This window comes from Vicugna pacos, chromosome 24, assembly GCF_048564905.1.
Source record: "Vicugna pacos chromosome 24, VicPac4, whole genome shotgun sequence".
NCBI lineage: Eukaryota > Metazoa > Chordata > Mammalia > Artiodactyla > Camelidae > Vicugna > Vicugna pacos.
In genome coordinates, this window is record NC_133010.1 from 19,010,373 (window position 1) to 19,029,470 (window position 19,098).

General features: G+C 44.3%; 1 protein-coding gene across 4 annotated transcripts in view; it reads left to right on the forward strand.

The window, feature by feature from the left end:
* ANKRD29 (ankyrin repeat domain 29) overlaps positions 1-19,098 on the forward strand; it is a 37,935-nt gene that overhangs the window by 7,728 nt on the left and 11,109 nt on the right. Inside the window, exons 2-7 of one of the 4 annotated variants that reach the window (XM_072949105.1) lie at positions 2,639-2,768; positions 3,369-3,429; positions 6,830-6,928; positions 10,443-10,541; positions 13,171-13,269; positions 16,084-16,182. In XM_072949105.1, coding sequence (XP_072805206.1) covers positions 6,848-6,928; positions 10,443-10,541; positions 13,171-13,269; positions 16,084-16,182 — 378 coding nt within the window. In that variant the 5' untranslated portion in view covers positions 2,639-2,768; positions 3,369-3,429; positions 6,830-6,847. Of the gene's footprint in view, positions 1-2,638; positions 2,769-3,368; positions 3,430-6,533; positions 6,626-6,829; positions 6,929-10,442; positions 10,542-13,170; positions 13,270-16,083; positions 16,183-19,098 lie in introns of those variants that run through there. The other 3 variants (XM_072949102.1, XM_072949104.1, XM_072949103.1) reach the window with 3 other exon arrangements.

Genomic DNA, 19,098 nt, shown 5'->3' on the forward strand with positions numbered 1-19,098 from the left:
CAGATGGTTTTTGAAAGGTATTTGGGGTTAATGTGAAATAACAAAATCACTGAAAGTGATTTACAATTTATTACTCTCAAGTTTTCATGTTTCAGGAAAAGCCAGCGGAGCTATTCCATGGGGCATATTAAATTATCTTCCTGATTCACCCTCCCAGACTTTATTTTGGCCTTGTGCAATCTCTCTATTACAAGGGCTTTGTTCTGGGGGGAAGGGTATAGCTCAGTGGTAGGGCACATGCTGAGTGTGCACGAGGTCCTGATTTATTATACAAGTCAAACCAGCCTTGCTGTTGCTTCTCCCACTTAAAACTATAATGTCAGACCCAACCTGATGCAAAAGCCACCAACACTGGGTGTGGAAACTCCTGGGACAGTAAAACTTACACCCTTGGGGAAAGCAAATTGTTCATCTGGAATTCAAGGTGATTTTTTTTTCCCTCCTGAGCCAGGAAAGTATTCAAAGTATGTTTGTAATCCACTTATCACTCCCTGCTCTGCCACGTTCCCGTCCAAGAGCGCACAGGAACACGGAGTTGTGTGTGTGCTGCAGGGCTCTGGAATGAAATCCTCACACCAGCAGGTGCTACCACCCCTCTGCTGCCCCTGGGCTTTCGTTTGTGTGACCCCGTGGAGCGACTGAAATTGTTGGTGTGTGCTTTTTCACTCGGCGAAGGCGAGTCAGGTGTTGTTTGTGGTACCTTATAGATAGAAGACATTGCACAGAAGGCCCTGTGGTCATGTCGACTGAAAAAAAATGCACAACCTATAAGTTGAGAGTTTTGTTTTATTTGGGGCACCTTCTGAGGATGCAAGCCCTGGAGGCAGCCTTTCAGATGGCTCTGAGACTGCTCCAAAGAGGCAGGGGAGGAGCCAGGATATATAGGAATTTTTGCAATAAAGACCGTGTAGTCAGAACATCAAAAGATTACTGTTAAAGAGAACCAGATATCTCAAATTAAGGAATCTAGTGTTTTTCTATGTATGGAAAAGTGCAGAAGTCTGGGCTCATTGAAATCATTCCTTTGATATGCACCTGGCTATCAAGGGCCAGTATTCTGTTCTTTCCCTTCCTGAGGTCCCTCGAGGTGCACTGTTAGGGGTGGCTACAGAGGCCAGGCTGCCTGCTTGTTTCCATCCTGAGTTCCCTCCAGTTCCCCAGAGGCAGCAGTAGCAGCTGATGGCTTGCTAGCTGCGCTATCCTTTGCTGGTATGGCAGGCAACGTTTTTCATTCACAGCCAGATAGGTGCTTTAAGCCTACCCCCCCCCAAATTTTTGTTAAACAATTTGAATACTAGAAAATTTCCTGAGACCAGAAAATTCTTTATTAGTACCAGTACTCTGAATTTAATTTTGCCTGTCGATTCTAAGTTTGTGAAGAAAAATGGATAGGAGAAAGGAAACCAGCATTTGTAAGCATGTATGATGTGTTGGGCACCAATATTAGCCAACTAACCCACATCATTTAATCCTTACCATAAACTTCAAGGCAGGAAATGTGATCTCCATCTAAGCAAGAGGAAACCAAGACTCACCAGGGCCAAGTCTGTTGCCCAGGGCTGGGGCTGAAACCGAAGCTGTCTGTTTCTGTCCTCTCCCCCGACCCCCACCATGAACTGTTCTCTTCAAATCCAAATCGATTTGTTTTAGAGAAGGAAATTGTGCTGCAGTCAGCTCTGCCACTCTGATTTTGAAGACCTGTTTTCCAGGTCTATTCCTTGTACAGTTATGGTTCCAGCATTACCTTAGCAACTTTAAAATGACCCAGGAGTGAGCGTGGGATTAACAGATACAAACTACTACTCATAAAATAGATAAGCAACAAGTATTTACTGTATAGCACAGAGAATTATATTCGGTATCTTGTAATAACCTATGATGGGAAAATAATCTGAAAAAATTATATATGTATAAATTATATATGTATATATACAGACACACACAACAGAATCACTCTGCTGTACATCTGAAATTAGCACATTATAAATCAACTATACCTCAATTTAAAGTTTTTTTTAAAAAATGACCCAGCATTGGAGTGAAGGGCCCACAGGAGGACACATAACAGTGTCTTCTGCACAGAGTTCCTTTCTCTCAAGAGAAACCTCTGGCACGTTTCAGCTGAAACAAAGAAAATTAGGTGGAGGGAAAGTGAGGCATTTCCCCAGGCAGCTGGAATCGGATACAAAGTAATGAGGGCACCAAAAAGGTGCCAGTAAACTGAGAATTGGGAGCGATTATCCTCTGTTTAGAGGTGAAGAGAGATTTGGGAACATTTCAGGGAGGAAATAGCATTTAAGCAGAGCTGTGGCCTTGAAGGATGGGGGAAATTCATTTCAAGCAAAAAGGAAACTGTGAACAAAGACACGGAGGCAGGGAAGTGAGGACACTGATGGGAAATAGGGTATTAATAGTACTGCGTTATCAACAACAGGGCTCCTCCTCACGGCCCCGTGGCTCAGGTGTCTGGTGTAAAACAGGGTGCATCCCCTAACCAAGCCTGCTTCAATCACCTGTTGCCGGAAGGGCACTCTTTCAAATGATAACGCGTATCTGGAAGTTCTCCCTCTAGCGTGGCGTTATACATCTGCATAGAAGTGGTCGATTTTAAGAGCCTGTTTTCATTTTGCATCTGCAGAAGGAAACTCCGCTGGCCAACGCGGCGTTCTGGGCAGCGAGGAGAGGCAACCTGACTTTGCTCCGGCTGTTGCTGAACAGCGGCCGCGTGGACGTGGACTGCAGGGACAGTGTACGGCCCGAGCCGTTCGGTATACGCATGCGCGGCGCACGCCTCCCCTCCACCCCGCTGGCATGAGCGCCCCTTGGGAACCCCTTCCCTTTCCAGGGCTCATCCTCTCTTTCATGTGTTTGCTTGCTTTCTGCTTTTCATAAAGGCCAAAGTACCAGGGTGAGCTTAAAAACATACTGGGGAAACCATGACACGCATCAAAGAGGGTGGCCACAATAGGGGAAGAGACACTTCACTGGGAATCAGAACTGGCAGCGTCCAAGAAGAAAAGGGTGTTTAGTCAAAGCATTCAAACCAACTGTGAAAGGTGAAAAGGTGCAGATAATTCGGGGCAGAGGTGGATGCAGGAGTTGGGTTTTTTATACTAAGAGATGGAAGGCTCCACCCAGCCTCTTATCCCTTCATCACCTTTGCAAACATCAATACACTAATCGGGGATGAAGGGGAGCCAAAAACAGATACTGCTGCCCACTGGCAGGCATCACTCAGAGAGCCTTTCCCTCCCCAGTTGGAGGCAGTGATTTCTCTGTACTCAGCAGGGCTTCACCTCTCGGGACTCAGAGGACCTCAGATGAGGAGAGAGTTGTTTTGACTTTAGGAATTAAAACTGTTTTCACAGGATCCTTACTGTTTTCCTGAAAACAGGGTGTGCCATTTCCAGCTTTTATTGCACAAGTTTGGTAAGTGACATCAGCCGCCAGCCCCAGTGAGGTACCCAAGATTGCTCCACTTTGCCCCCTGGGGGCATTGGTGCGGGACACCTTGAGTTACACCTCCAGACCCACTTGTAACTTTCTCCAGCTGGCTCTGTGTCCCAGAGTCGGAACTGTGTGGCCTGGCCGAGGCGACTCGCTTCATTCTGGCCTCCAGTTGGGTTTGGCCAATGACAGTGTTGGCAGAAACCAGAGGGTGGGAGGACTGGGACGTTGGGGAGCCCGGTGCCTCCCCTGCCCCCGCTCCTGCTGGCAGCAGCGCTCTCACCCTCTCCGTCCTGGGAGCCACCACCTGTCCCTCGTGCCTTTGGGCCTGGGCAGGCACTGTTAGTAGCTCCTAGTTCTGTTCTTCGTGGTTTCCCTACATCCAGAACATAGCTTTATAAATAGACTCTTTATTAAAATTTCTTTCCAGTTATCCCAGTTTGAATGTACCATCTGTTCTTTGCCTGGACCCAGAGTGACATGGGGTCTTGGGCGTCTGTGAACTGGCCATCCTGTCTTACTTGGGTCTTGCTGGGCAGAACTAGAGTAGGAATGCCCAGTTTCAGTGTGGCCTCACCCCCTGACCATGTTGATGACCACTTTATTCCTTTTTCTTAAAGTCAACCTTTTTAGACACCCCTCTGACCATCTCCTGTCTTCCGGCTTCCCAGGACCACCTCCCAGTGCCACCCACCCGCATCCTGCCCACCCTGCCCCGGCCCTGCTGCCGCACCCCACACTCCCTGCCTTTCCCCATCAAGAGGTCACCTGTCTGACCACCTCCTTTCCACTCAGACTCACACTCTGACTCTGAGTGCTGGGTAGCCAGTAGCTATTTTTATTAAAAATTTTTGCTTCTATGAGCAGATGCTAGTATGTTTACAGGTTACTCCTCCTTGTTTAAAACAAAAAATCATTTTATCAGGAGCATTCTGGAGAAATGATTCCATAACCCAAAGGAGCGAGTCTATGTGATGGTCATTTCAGAGGGCTCATTTGTTTTGAAAGGGCCTCTAAGACTGGCGGTGGCAGAGGCAGGGAGATGTTTAGGGACAGTGCAGGCCTTTGTTCCCCTCCAGATTTACCCGGGTGGCTATCTGCCTCTTCCACGTGCCACCTGAAGGCGGAGTCCAGGTCCCAGGATGCTTTCTTCTGGTGGTCAGAGGCCTCTAGGCTAGCGTTGCCCTCACCAGTGGGGCCAGGCCCAGGATCACCTAGGATACCTGTGAGAGGTGCTAGGTGCAGGGAGAGTTCCAGGGGCTTTCCTGGGAATGGCTCCTAATCTCAAGTGTGGCCAAGTTCAAACGTTTCCAACAAACAGCCCGTAAAGAAAAAACACCTTGTCTCCAGGCCACCTGCCACACAGCAGAGCTCAGAATTGTCGGCACTCACTTGTCTTCCGTTCCTGGATTCATGCTGCCTTCACATGACGTGTACCTCTTTTGGTTTGCTCATCCCTCTGACACACAGTTACCACAGGATGTGTGATGGAAGACGCTTTCGCCTTTAGTTGTGTGAATGCGTGTGTTTCACTGTCTTGTTTGTGTCTTCCCTGCATTTATAACCAGTGTATCCTCTGTTTACAATCAGCCCGTTTTAAGGTACAGTTTAACATCAGACAATGAAGTGAAATAACCTTACTCTTTAGAGAATCAAAGTCAGTCAAACTCATAGGTTTTTGACTATAAAGGAAATATTTTTGTGTGGCTTCATGCAGCAACGGATACCTCTTCTTTATTCTCTTCCTCCTTTGCCCCAACCTCTGACTTTGTCTCAGTTGACCATGATGCAGAAGTGAAGTACAATCTCTAAAGGAGCGTTTTTGTTCTTTGTTTCTTGCCTCTTCCCTTACTTGAAAATAGATGAGCCTAACATTTTTTCTTTTCTTTTTTAAATATCCAAGTTGAGTGCTCTGTGCTTCCTCTAGCTCATGATTGATTTGTATTTTGACACCAGTGTGACCCATGATAAAAATATGTTCTCACCTCTCGTGTAAAGGATACATTCATAGCTTGTCTGTTCAGATGGGCTTTAAATCAAGGAATTGTCTCTCTGCATTCTGAATAAAAATTTTCTCACATTTGAGAGGAATCTTGTTATCAGGTTTGCCACTCCAGTCTTAAAAAATGTGGAGGAAGGAGTTCAGCTGAGTAATGGATGGTTTAACTGACATGCGGGTCTTACATTCAAATACCAAATGCGGTCACATTGGATAGAAGAATATCACAGGGCACTTCTGTGAAGCCGTTAGCTTTTCTTGACTCAACTTGTACTTTTTATTTATTGCAAACAAGACTTCCCCAAAACTAGAATTGTTATTCACGCAAGTCAACAAAAGCCGAATAGTACCCTGACATTTACTAAGCCATCATACTATTATAATATCTAACACTTCCTGAATATTTAACATTACTATGCTAAACTGATTGCCCGAATTAGCTCTTTTTCTCATTTAATTTAATCAGGCAGATCCCATTTTACAGATGAGAAGGATGAGCCTTAGAAAGGTCAGATGGCCAGCCCAGAATCATACCTCAGTGACCACTCAACTATGCTGTCTTCCTGCAAAACCCCACAGATGTAAACAACACGAGGCTTCTGAGTCACTTATCACCCCGTGCCTAGGGAGCCTTCCGCACGTGCAGAACCTCACGCTCTCTTGTCCGCTCCGCAAGGGCAGGCTGCCGAATCCACAGAGGTGGTGGATTCAGATGACAGTTTCAAGCCCCTGAAAACAACTATAAATTAAATCACAAACGTCTCCTTGAATTGGAGGGGTTCGTATCGTTGCATCTCAATTCCTTGAATCTTAAAGCTGACAAAGACCTTGGCGATCATCTCATCCAACTCCTCATTTTAAAGATGAGGTGAACGAGCCCCAGGAATTGGAAGCAGTGTGCCCCAGGTTACCCGCTGGTGATGACAGAGGTGGGCCTGGGCCCCAAGGCTCCTGCCTCTTCTGTAGTCTCTCATCTCTTTACCTGAACCAGTTTGAAGGTAAAGACTTCTAAACTCAGAAAACCAGCTGGTACCACTTAACCCATTTTTGTGCACTAATAACAATGTTTTGTCTCAGGAATCCTTTAACAGGAATCATAAAATGAGACCTTTACATCACTGCTGCCTCACAATGCAGTAACTGTGCTTCACTTGGATGGCGTTTCTGAGGGTAATGGAAGTAAGCGAATTTTTTAATTGAAAATTCCAGCCTCAGCAGTTTGTCACTTTGCTTTTTCCTGTCTGGTCTGCATTAGAAGATTATTCATGCCACAGTTGTAATTACTGCAGGAAATGCTGTGCTCAGCTCAGAAGTATCCTGAGTAGAGCTGACGTCTCTGGCATCGCGGTCACCTGACTATTCATCTGTCTCTCCTCCGTGCAGCATGGCACCACTCTCCTCATGGTCGCCTCCTATGCTGGGCACATAGACTGTGTGAGGGAGCTCGTTCTGCAGGGAGCTGACATCAATCTCCAGAGAGAGGTAGGTCAGGTTTTGCACCTGAATAAGAATAATGCAGGTGATGGCAAAGTATCCTTTTTTATGGGTGATTTTATTCCATTGCATATATATGCTGCATCTTCTTTATCCATTCATCTGTTGATGTGCACTTAACGATGCTTCCATATCTTGGCAATTTTATATAATTATTTATATAATGTTGCTGTTAATGGCGGAGTGTATGTATCTTTTTGAATTAATTATTATTTTATGGTTGGCTTTATTCCTTTGATAACTATGTAAGTTTAAAAAGCTCTAAGTGTTCTTAAACAGTGAACAGTACATATATGTAAATTTTAAAAATATGTGCAGTATATTGTGTGTCTATTTACATGCAGTATATTGTATATGTGCAGTCAAATTGTAGCAATTCTACCAAATAAAACTGAAAAAAAAAGAATACAGGTGACAGAGATGTGAAATTGTCACAGTAGTGAATTGCTGAGAAGGACTAGAGAACAGTCTTCCCTCCAGATCCATGGGGCATTGGTTCCAGGACTGCCCCCCTATGGAACCAAAATCTCAATGCTCAAGTCCCTTATGAAAAATGGCATCATATTTGCATATAATCTACACACTTCTTCCCATATACATTGAACATCTCTAGATTACTTATATTACCTAATACAGTGTAAATGTTTTGTAAATAAATGCTTTGCTGGTACATGGAGAACTCAGGCTTTGCTTTTTGAAACTTTCTAGAGTTTTTCTTTTTTTAATCATTTCTATCTGTGGTTGGTTGAATCCATGGATGCGGAACCTGTGGATACAGAGGGCCAACTGTAATCATTGCTTTTTCCCCAGGGCCTTAAGGCCCAGATTGCAGACTGTATTGTGTGTAGATAAGGCCCAGGAAGTGACGCTGGTTGTGCTTCAGCTGAACCTATCTGCTCAGCGTGTTGCATCTGACATAACCAAACCTCCAAATCATATTCCTTAAACTCTCATGTATTTTGCCCTGAGCCTAAATCAGTTCTTCCTTCTTTTCTGGGGATGAGATGCTATGGAATTTATAAGATTTTCATAGCGATCATTATATTTTCAGAAGGATTGGGTCTCCAACCTGTTGTTAACAAGGCTCTCTTGCTAGACTATCTCAGCCATCCTCACCAAACCGTGTTTTCCAAGAGCTTTGACTAGCCATGAATTAAATAAGTTCTCCCCCAAAAGCCATATGGTGAACATCGGGCTAGAATGTGAGCTGTTCCCTCACTTCATTGGAAGGCAATCTTGGGAATTCCATCTGGCCAGAGGCTCCATTCTCGGTCCAGTGCAGAGGAGCAATGGGAGGCTGGGGATTTTTTTTTTTAATAAAAAATAAAAGTTTATTTGGGGGAGCCTCTATATATTTCAAGCCATAATAGGGCCTGCTAAGTTAAGGTTAATGGAGGCACATCTACAGGTGTCACCTAGAGTGAATCTGACCTCTGAGTCCACAGCCACTCAGACCTGAGAAGGGCATCCTGGCTCCAGAGCAGACTGGAGCGCTTGGTTTTCCTTGATCCAGTCTCACCTAAGGGCCTGCCCTGCAATTGTTTCAGAATGGATGATTTGCCAACCAGACTTTCATCGAACAATACACCCCTTCTTCCAAGCTGGACTCCATCCCTGAGAGGAACAAATTAAGACAAACCATGTGTGAGGGCTGCATGTTCATGGGGTATCTAGAAGTCCCTTCCACCTCCCCTCTGGGTGTCACCTTGGTAGAGTGACCCTTGATGGACAGCATCTGGGGCCTGGTCCCCTGTAGGCCGGGATCAGAAAGCGTGGTCTCCGAGAGGAGCAGTGCCAAGAGACTGCATGCAGCAGCTCCGTCCAGTCTTCTCCCAGACAGATAAGATCTGAGCAATTTCCACAACACTGGATCATTGTTTTAGGTCATTTTCACTCCAGCAGCTGATTTTCTTCTGGAAGCAAAATGTTTGGGCCCATTTAGAATTATGCTTTAAAATTTCTCTAATCTTTTTGTTTTTCCTCTCTGCTTTCCGGTCTTTGTTTATTTGAACTTTCAAGAAAAGACCGATTTTCTCTAATAAAAACAACATAATCTGGATCTGCTTACTCAAAAACTTTATCCTGAAGGGCTAGTTCAACATACACAAAAATGTCTTAAGAACAGCAGAGAAAAGCTGGGAGAAGAAGAGAAACATTTGTTTGATTTCCAGCCAATGAATGTTTTTATGTTTATCCATTTGGTTCCAATTGTTCAACTAATGTTCTTGGAGATGGAAACTATTTTGTATTGAACCCAGTGTGCCTGGTTTAGAGGTAACCTAAATGTGTGGCTCAAATAACGATGGCGTGTAAGTGCCCAGTGATCTGCTGAATTCCCCAAGGCCAGGCCAGTTTGGGAAAATAGAGCCAAAGAGAGGCCCGGACCTCAGCCGCATGCTTTGGAGGCTGAAAGAGCGTGGCTGGCAGGGCTAGAAAACCAATGCTTAGAGTACACTTCTTTGGTTCGCGTGTAATCCATTTTGCAATATCAGAATATTTGTCTCCTGAAAAAGTACCTGCCATTGTTTGCTCTGGTTGGCTGTCTAGACACACAGAGTTTGCTGGGGAGACAACTGGAAGCTGATGGTCCTGAAAGGCCATCTCCCTGGAGAATCAGCAGTATTGGCGGAGTAAACTCACATCTGTAGGCGCTGCACGTGCAGGGGTCATGAAGCCCAGGGTCTCCAGAGTGAAGCCTGTGCACTTAAGACCTTGACTCACATTCCAGACTGGAGTCCAGCTCCTGTCGTCCGCTGATTGCTGTGTTCCTGTGCACAATTAATAGTATTTACGTTCCAAAATTGGTTCAAATGGCTCTAGGTAGAATTTTTGTAATTAATGTATCCAAAAAGCCTATTGAAAAACAAATCCTCTCTCTTAATGAAGAAACAACTCCCAGAAATGACCCCTGGTTGTCTCTAAAATTCATGTCTATTAAGAAGATGAGAGGCCAGAAAATTCAGTGTCTGCAGGGTTGTATTCTCTCTCTCTCCGGAGGCTCCGGGGAGAGTTCACTCTTTACCTCTTCCAGTTTCTGGTACCTGTTGACATTCCTTGACTTGTGGCCCCATCACTCTCATCTCTGCCTCTGTGGTCTCGTTGCCTCTTCCTCTTCTCTGTGTCAGGTATCCCTCTGCCTCACTCTTACAAAGACACCTGTCATTGGACTTAGTGCCCACCAGGACAAGCCAGAGTAAGGACCTTCTCTTCAAGTCATTACCTTAATCATACCTTTTGGCATGCAGGATAATATTCACAAGTTCCAGGAATTAGGAGAGGACCTAGCTTTTGGGGGGTCCACCAGTTGTCCCATTACACCAAAAATAAAGTTTTCCTTTCAACTTGTCACTTACTGGAACAAGGAATACAGTCTGTTCAAATGTAGCCCCTTCCTAGGCAAGAAGTTTATATGCAAGGATATTGGTTTGTTTTGTTTGCAGACACATAGGTCAAATGTAATGTAACCCAATGTCTTTAAGACCAGTCTCTCTTTCCCTCCCAGTCAGGTACAACTGCCCTGTTCTTTGCTGCCCAACAAGGACATAATAACATCGTGAGATTTCTCTTTGAATTTGGAGCATCCACTGAATTTAGGACCAAAGTAAGAGAATTTTCTTGATTTCATACCCTGTTGAAGAATTTTAGCAGTCATGAGAATTCATTTTTCTTCACCCATAGTAAGAATTTATGTTTTCTTTTTACGAGAATTTCGAGCCTATGAAGGTGGGTTTCACAAATGAAGTTCCTTGTAATGATTCAGGGTGAGTCTTAGGAATTCAATTCAAAATATGACAGTTTTACTCTGGGCTCACAACTGGAAAATTTGATAGGGGGTATTACTTAGATACTGGTAGCTTTCTACTCTGGGACACTAAGTTTTGTTACGTATCTGAGATGTGTATCTGAGATATATATCTGAGGTATTTCTAAGGAGGATGATTTGGCGGGCAGTTTACTTTCTGAGATGTCTTTGCTAAAATATGTAATACATGATTGCAGTTTATATAGTTGAGCAAGGAATTGTGGTTCTTCCTCAAAGAAGTCATTGAGTCCTCGTATTTAATGTATGGGTAAGAAAACTGAGGCTGCAGAGAGATCAATTTTGTGTTCACAATGATTTTTCATGATGATGTTTTGTAGAAGAAGTTGAACAGCTATCCCATTTTTGTAATTGTCACCTTATTTCTGGGCTAGTCATAACAAAAAAATTCCTGAAAATTTGCCCTAGTTGGAAACTTTTTTAAGTTTTCTTAATTCATGTTATGTGACCTTTTGATATCAAGGGAGTTTCCAGTGGGTTTTTTTTTTCTGTAAATGCTGTTAAGTAGATGTGAATTTCACATAGGGTTTCTGTCTTCTCTAAAACCTGCTGTCAGACTGTTCATGCCCCCAAACATGCTGAATATAACAGACGTAATCCAAAATACATGTGGATACATATTTTATATTAATTTTCATTTTATTTTCGGTTGTAAAGTGATACAACCGAAAATAAAAAGTAAAGTTCTATCAACCTGAGACTCAACTCTAAGTCGAAATGATCGGGTGTGACCAGATGGCGGCTTCGTTCTTCTTGGCTAACAAGCTAATGCTGGCCTCTGTACATGAGCCAGTCTGCACTGTCCCCGAATCCACGGAGCATGGGGCCCAGGGCGAGCAGCTCCACGTGTGTCCATGAGGTCCGCTGTGGGTGGCCAGGAGCTTTCCCTGGGAAGAAGACCCATGTCGGGAGGCTTTGAGTTTTAGTAAGATCCTGTCTTCACATCTGGCTTTGTGTCAATGACTTTTCTCATCGTAATTAAACCTACATCCCCAAAGTGTGCTTTTAAAGAGAAACGGTATCAGCTCTTCCGTGACAATCGTCGTGTTTTATCTGTTCTCTAAACCCGCTAGGCGAAGAGCTGGGAAAACTGACACAAGGAAACTTGGAAACCCTGGTGCTCATTGCTGCTATTAAGCAGTTTCTTGGTGCCCACCCCTCCCCCAACCCACCCCCTCCCCCTCCCCCACAACCCACCTCCACCCCACCACCGGCCGCAGCCCGCCAGTCTCTCCCTTCCATTCCCCTCCCTTTGAAATACAGCTCTTCCACACCCCACAGCCCAGCCTCGCTGAAGCCTTTGTCAGCCGTGTGCATCCCCCAGGATCTTGGCTGCCTGTGGATCCAGGACGCCTTACGGCAGTCTTTCTCCGTGTGAGGGCCACCTGCCACCTGCACCTTACAGTCACCTCACGCAACTGGTCAAAAGCCTATTTCTGGGCCTCCCTCCAGACCTACTGAATCAGAGAGTGGGCATTCTGAATAAACACTCTACGCCCAAATTTAGAAACCACACAATCTTATATTTATGATTTGTATTTTAGAACCAGATTCCACGTTCTTCCTTGATACACACTTAGCTCAGATGTCCACATACCAATCACAGAGCCAAACACGCAGCGCAGCAGTCCTCGGTGGGGAAAGGGAACGCCTCGGCCCGGCACCTGAGAAAACCGTTAAGGATTTCAGTTGACCACAGACTCAGTGAGTCAGTAGTGTGATGTGGTTGGCATAAATGCTAATTCAAATTTAGCCTGCAGAGATAAAAGTAGCGCAGATGGAACCAAGGCACCTCTCATTCCACATCAGACCGCACCTACTTTCCAGTGCTCTGTTTAGTCCTAGGGCCACATTGAGACCTGGACCAATTAGCGCATGTTCAAAGGAAAATGCTACGTAGGAGGGTGAGAGGACGTGGGTTTCCCGTCTCCGTGCATGCAGACCTTGTCCCGGGAAGGCGGTGCCCCCACAGGGTTACTCCCTGAAAACACCTTAGTCTCAGAGGCCTACAGCTGGGTGGAACCACAGAGAGAAGCCAACATTTGTCAGTTGGGTCTCTGGCCAGAAACCACAGGAGACACGATTGGTACAGAGTTTCTGTTCTTTGTTTCCTTTATTGCGAGGCAAATTGATGATTCTGCACTTGACATGAGGTGTTCCTAAATTAACCCTAGTAACTTAGACAAATAACTGTAATATAGCTCAAGCAAGTCACCCAGTGTACAATGTAACTCACTTCTGAAGATGAACTCTGTCACGATTATAAAGAAAAGGTAAAACAAAGAGGAAAAGTGAGTTTGTTATGATGTGTGGGAAATTCTTCTCCAAAGTTCTCACGTATGAGGAGCGTCTTCTTGATAATTTGGTGCCTGCACTGTTTCTGATGCATTTATACTTTGCATGACCACAGGACGGGGGCACTGCCCTGTTGGCCGCCAGTCAGTACGGGCACATGCAGGTGGTGGAGACCTTGCTGAAACACGGAGCCAACATCCACGACCAGCTTTATGTGAGTGCATTTCAGGGGGGCTTTAGGGAGACACTCACTCCTTCCTTCATCACACACATGCTGCTGTTGTCCAAATTCTGACGCCAGAAGTGGCATCTGAGACATTGAGGGAAAAAGATAGTTAACTGGGTGAGCTTTTTCTATACAGAAACCACATAATCTTGTGTACCCACCTTTGCTCTGCCCTCTTAAATCTCTTGCACGTATGAGATATTTTATCTACCTGTGCAGTTAAGAACTTTAAAGATCATGTGATACACAATTGTTCATAACATGACAAGCTCAGCATATGGACTTGCTGAACACCAAAATAAATTCTCCTGTTGTAGTTATTTGGGAGGGAGAGCCCCCCCAAAAAGAGAAATCAAGTTATTTGGAAGAGAAGTGAGGCTGGGTGGATGAAGATCTGTGGAATACATGCACCCACTGACCTTGAAAGGCACCCACTGCCGGTGTGGGTCTGTTTGCAGCTAATTGGCAATTAGCACTTTACCCAAGCACTTCTAATTGTCACCATAATTCCAGAGGATGTGTGGAAAATATTATTCTGGTTTTGGAGGAAAAAATAAAATATGGGGAGATGAAGTGACTTACACAGTCTCATGGGAAGGAGCAGAGAATTCCTGCGTCCAGTTATCTGGGACCTGTGTTTTAGGCTGTTGTACTGCGAGACGTCAGCCCTGTGCCTAGGGGGCGCTATACTTTCATAGCTGTGTACTGAGATGTGTAGGTGTGAACTTTTCCATTTGAACACCCTTTCCAGAGTTTACATGGATACCTCTGATGAATCCCAGACCTCTGTGACGTTCACAGGAACCTTACCCTCTGCACTTAAAAATCCGTAACACTCCTTGAGCCCATGGCATTCCTGGGTCAATGGCTGACAGTGGTCTGAAGGAGTGATTCTCAACTCTGGCTGCCCCCTAGGGAGCTTCCTGGGCCCACCCCAGAACAACTAAGCTGGAGTCTCTGAGGGCACAGCCTGGGCACCAGGTGGTTCTGACATGTGGTCACGTCTAAGCAGCAGAGGTCTACAGCTTTGTGTCTCTTGGGCTGAAGATGGTGGAGCTGAGAGTGCATGTGAGAATGTGTATGCGCAGGCTGACTAGGAAGAGCCCCAGTCTTTGGAAAAGGAAAATGAGTTGTAATTCTCAGAGCCTTACCGTTAGTAGTCAGCCATCCAAATTGACTATGGCTATAGAACTTGCACTGTTAGATGGCATTCTTCCCTAAGGCTCATTGAGGTGGCACTTGATTTTAGAGTTTGGAGAGAGCCCATTCCCATGGTAAATTCCTCTCTGTTATAAGGCGACCTGGAAATTCCATGCGCTAGAACTTCCATTTTATGTTAAGGCTTTTACCCTTACCCAAACAGTCCAAATATAGATGTTTCCATTAACAGCAATTGAAATATAGGGCAGGAGTAGGGGGCGGGGTATCAATGATTCCTGAAAACTTCTAGGAACAGAAATTTGTAATGCACAGTAAAAGAAAGAAATCCAGTGCATTGGAGATCCGTTTTTGGCAAATTCCTATGAGTTATCACCACCAAGGGCATGGAAGACTTTCCGTGGCAACACAGTGAGGAGCAGTTGGAAATTGTATCCCGTATCAAACAGCTGCTAAAAAATCTGTCCAGGCAGAGTAACTTTTTAATGATTGCCCTGAGGGGAGTCTGGCAGCTCAGCCGACACCCACAGGAAACCCAGCACCCTCTGCCTGGTTGGACTTGCAGGGAGGGTGCTTTAAGCATGTGATTAGTGTTCACGAGACGGGAGGGGTGGTAATTAGCTGAGTTAGCTGAGTGTTTCCCACTACAGATGCTTGAGTTTTCCATGCGGTCTGAGACTAAGGAGGCTCACCCTGTCCTGTGAGTGCAATCTGTGTGAAGTGAGCATCTGGGAGGAGGCATGCTCTCAACTGATCCATGTATTTGCTGAAATTACTCAATGACATGTCTTCAAGAAAAAAGAAAAGCCCAGAAGATGTAGGCACCCAGTTAAAAAGAAAACTAAATAAAATCGGAAACAAGCACTTGCTGTGGGCTTTTATGCGGGATGGCTTAGTTGTGTGGATAGGCATTGTTGGTGCCTGCTGGGCTGGCAAGGAGACAGTTCACGGACGTTTTTACTTGGGGAGGCATTCTGAAAGCATCTTGTGTTTTAAAGCTTAGAGAAACTGCATGTTGAAGGAATGTGGGTGAGGGAGCACGAGAGAGAAAGGAATAAAGAGTATATAATAAAGGACACTTTTCATTACTGACTCGTGAAAGCACACAAAATAGATTTGGGGGATTTGTTTGGTTTTTGTTTTTTATTAACAGACTTTTATTTTTTGTTTTTGTTTTTTAACGAACACTTTGCTCTTAGTGACAAAAGAATTGCAATGGAAAATTGTATTAAATGTATGTGTTTTTTAATCTAACTAAAAAGGGGGTGGCCTCTGAAGATCATGCCACAGAAGCGGAAGGCAGCTAATGAGAAGTCTACGCAGGCAGGAGAAAAATGATGACTGGCTATTTGGAAAACCTGAGTTTTCCAACTAGATGTGTCATAAGTTCCCTGACCAAGATTTCGTATAGTGAACAGTCATTACATATATTGTAACTCAGCCTTGTGAAACTATTTAAAACTTTCCTTTCAGCCTGTCTCATTGTGACATTCTAGAACCATTCTTCAAATAATAAAACACTAACCACATGTGAAAAAAAAGGGGGAACAGAAAATTGTATTAAATACGTATTTTTAAATTGAATTTCTTTTATGATAAATGTGAAAAATGATTTGGTAACACTTGTAATTTGCTGTCTGTCAGGATGGAGCCACTGCACTCTTCCTGGCTGCCCAAGGGGGTTACTTGGATGTGATTCGATTACTGTTGTCTTCAGGAGCAAAGGTCAACCAGCCCAGGCAGGTAATGGTCACGTGTGCGCAGAGCGGTGGGTGGGAGAGCCTGCCGGCCTGGGGCACCCCCTGCCTAAGATCACCAGTCAGCTCTGGGCATCTTTAAATCCTTTGCCTCTGGATGAAAGTTCATCTTTGATTAGGGTTTCTCCTGTCCTTTGCTTTGGGTTTGCCCGAAGGCCTCTGAAATCAGGCTGACCATACAGTATTTCTGAAACTGGGTGTTTGGTGTCTGAGGTCAAGTACACACTCCGCCACCTCCTGTTCAAATCGATTATGGCTGCAATGAAATCAGGAGAGTAGCCAAGCGTAAGTAAGGAGAGGCTGGTCAGGCAGCCCTGCCCCGCCCAGTCCCTCTGCTGACACTCTGCCTTACCTCTAACCCACCACCTGTTGTGCTGAACCAAAGAGGAGCCCGTCTTGTTGGAATCATTACCGGGTTCTGTACCTTCATCTCTCACCAATTGCAGCACTATTGAGACTCCGTTTCAAAAGCAAGATGTTATCTGGCAAATCAATTAACTGATACGGAAAGGAACAGAACTACAAGGTAATACAGGCTGCCTTCATAAACAGTAAAGAACCTCCCAATGTAAGGCTTTATAATTAGCCTCTCTTATATAGGATCTATTTCTGCACTAATTAGTTTGTTTTTAATAAACCATTTCAGAGTAGGGTAGCATTACTTTAAAGGTAGTTTTCTAAGGAAAAATCAAGCTGATGTTTTTAACCAGTAAATGACACGCGGGCAGATTCCCACGGCGTCCTGACTTGTGGGAAGGCCCACCTGCTACCTAATGAATAGCTGTGGGAACATTATGGTTGGTCTGAGCTCTTGGCCGCAGGCTCCTTCAATCTTTAAAAATCCAAGTGCATGAGGAACCTGAGAAAATAAAGAGACTTTGGGCAAAGTGGACTTGAGGTCAGGAATCCTGAGTTCTAGGTTCCGCTCTGCCAGTAACTAGCGGTGTGGTTTTGAACAAGTAAGTCAACCTCTCTGGACCGCTCTTCCTTCATCTGAAAATTAGAAGGCTGGACAGGATGATCCTGATAACATCGTCAAGCTCCCAAATTTTTGACAATTGTTTTATTCACTGTTCAGTCAGTATCTCTTGAGCACTTATGTGTCAGACACTACTATGACTGTAAGGTCATATTTTTAGGATTTTAAAAATATTCTTAGGTTTGGACAGCCCCAGGAATACTTCTGGGAACAGAAACTTAGAAAAAGTAGCACTTCCTTACCTGCTGATGTTGATGTTTGGGAATTGGAATTTAGTGTTTTCTTGTTGTTCCTTGTTTTGAAATTGTTGATTGATTCTGAGTCAGAGGTTCATTTTATTGAAACTAATAAAAAGAATTGGTTATTTTTAGGTTGCGTAAGTTTGATTTGGAGGCCATTCTTGAAGGTACCACTGTGAATTTAGAAATGAGATTATCAAGATGATCAAGTCTATCTGGACATCTGGCACTTTGAAAAATCTATTTGTAAAATAAGTTGCATTATTTGTATACCTTACGTACAGTTTGTAAAACACCAAGTTGACGTAAGAGATGATATTACAAATGTTGCCTGGATTGTATCCATTTAAATCTAAATTGAGTCATGAGATGACAGTAAAGCCAAGCAGTTAAAGAGCGAACCAGCAGTGCCGTGGTCGTCACAACACACCACAGCTGTTCTTCATTCCTCAGGAGCGAGGATAACCTGGGCAAAGTGGATGACTCAGCCTGGGAGAGGGAGGGCCCCACCCACCCCCACCCGCCCCCACCCACCCCCACCCTCCGGCCACGGAGCAAGTGACCTGCCTTTTTAAAGACTGCATCTAATGCAGTTGTTGGGAATTGTGAGAGTCCAGCCCTGAGAAGATTGTTATGTAGGAAGAGGTGTTTTATACAATAAGAGCTGCTTTGGCCGGGGAAAGTGATGAAATTTTGCCTTTTCGTAGAGTACACTAACCCCTTTGTACCCTCAAACTACGATCGTTTTACTACCTTCCACAAGCTTATAATTAAAGGTTATCTAGCCAGGTCAGACTAGTCCAAACTCTGTCTTGTCTGAAAGAGTAAACTCTGTGTATTTAATTTCCGTTCCAGCAAAACGAGAACTGTCATAAATATAGCAAAAGTGATATCTGTCACCACTGACTTTGTCACAAGTTATGAAGAGGTTAAAAAAAAAGTCTGATTAAATGTTTTCATTAAGGGGGATGGGTATAACTCTGGTAAAGTGTGTGCTTAGCATGCACGAAGTTCTGGGTTCAATCCCCAACACCTTCATTAAAAATTTTTTAAATAAATAAACCTAATTACCTCCCCCTCCAAAACAAACTAAATAATTTTTTTAAGTTTCCTTTAAAATGGCCTGCACAATACAGAATGTTATATAGGTAGGCCATTTGGAAGCCAGTGTTTTATTCTGAAATCTCAGCTAACACGTTGAATCACTGTCAGAAAATTCTTGAATTTATAAAATAAGGACAAGGATATCTGCCTGGTTTCGTTTCTTAATATTTTTAGATAAATCTGATTTCTAATTTTTGCTGTGCCATCCTGTGGAGTCCTGACGTGTGGTACGCTGTCACAGGATGTTAACGAAGTTGCATTGAAATTATTCACCTGACATTTGATCTGAGCTGCAGGGAATCTGTACAGTAGTAGGAATGGCTTTTCCTTCTATCACCGAGGAATTAACTGAAAACCTTCTTTGTACTCTTATGAGAAGGAATCGTAATCACAAATCAAGTCATAGGCAGATTCTTGGAAAGAGTAAGTTCTTGATTTGAAGCTTGAAAAAGTGTCTCTTCTCAGTTGTCCCAGATAAAGCGGTCAGGAGTCATAGAGGTCATCAAAGTCCGGTCAGTCTCAAGCCTCATTTTCGGTTCTTTCTGTGCATCCTCACCACGTAGAGCTGATACATGTCAAA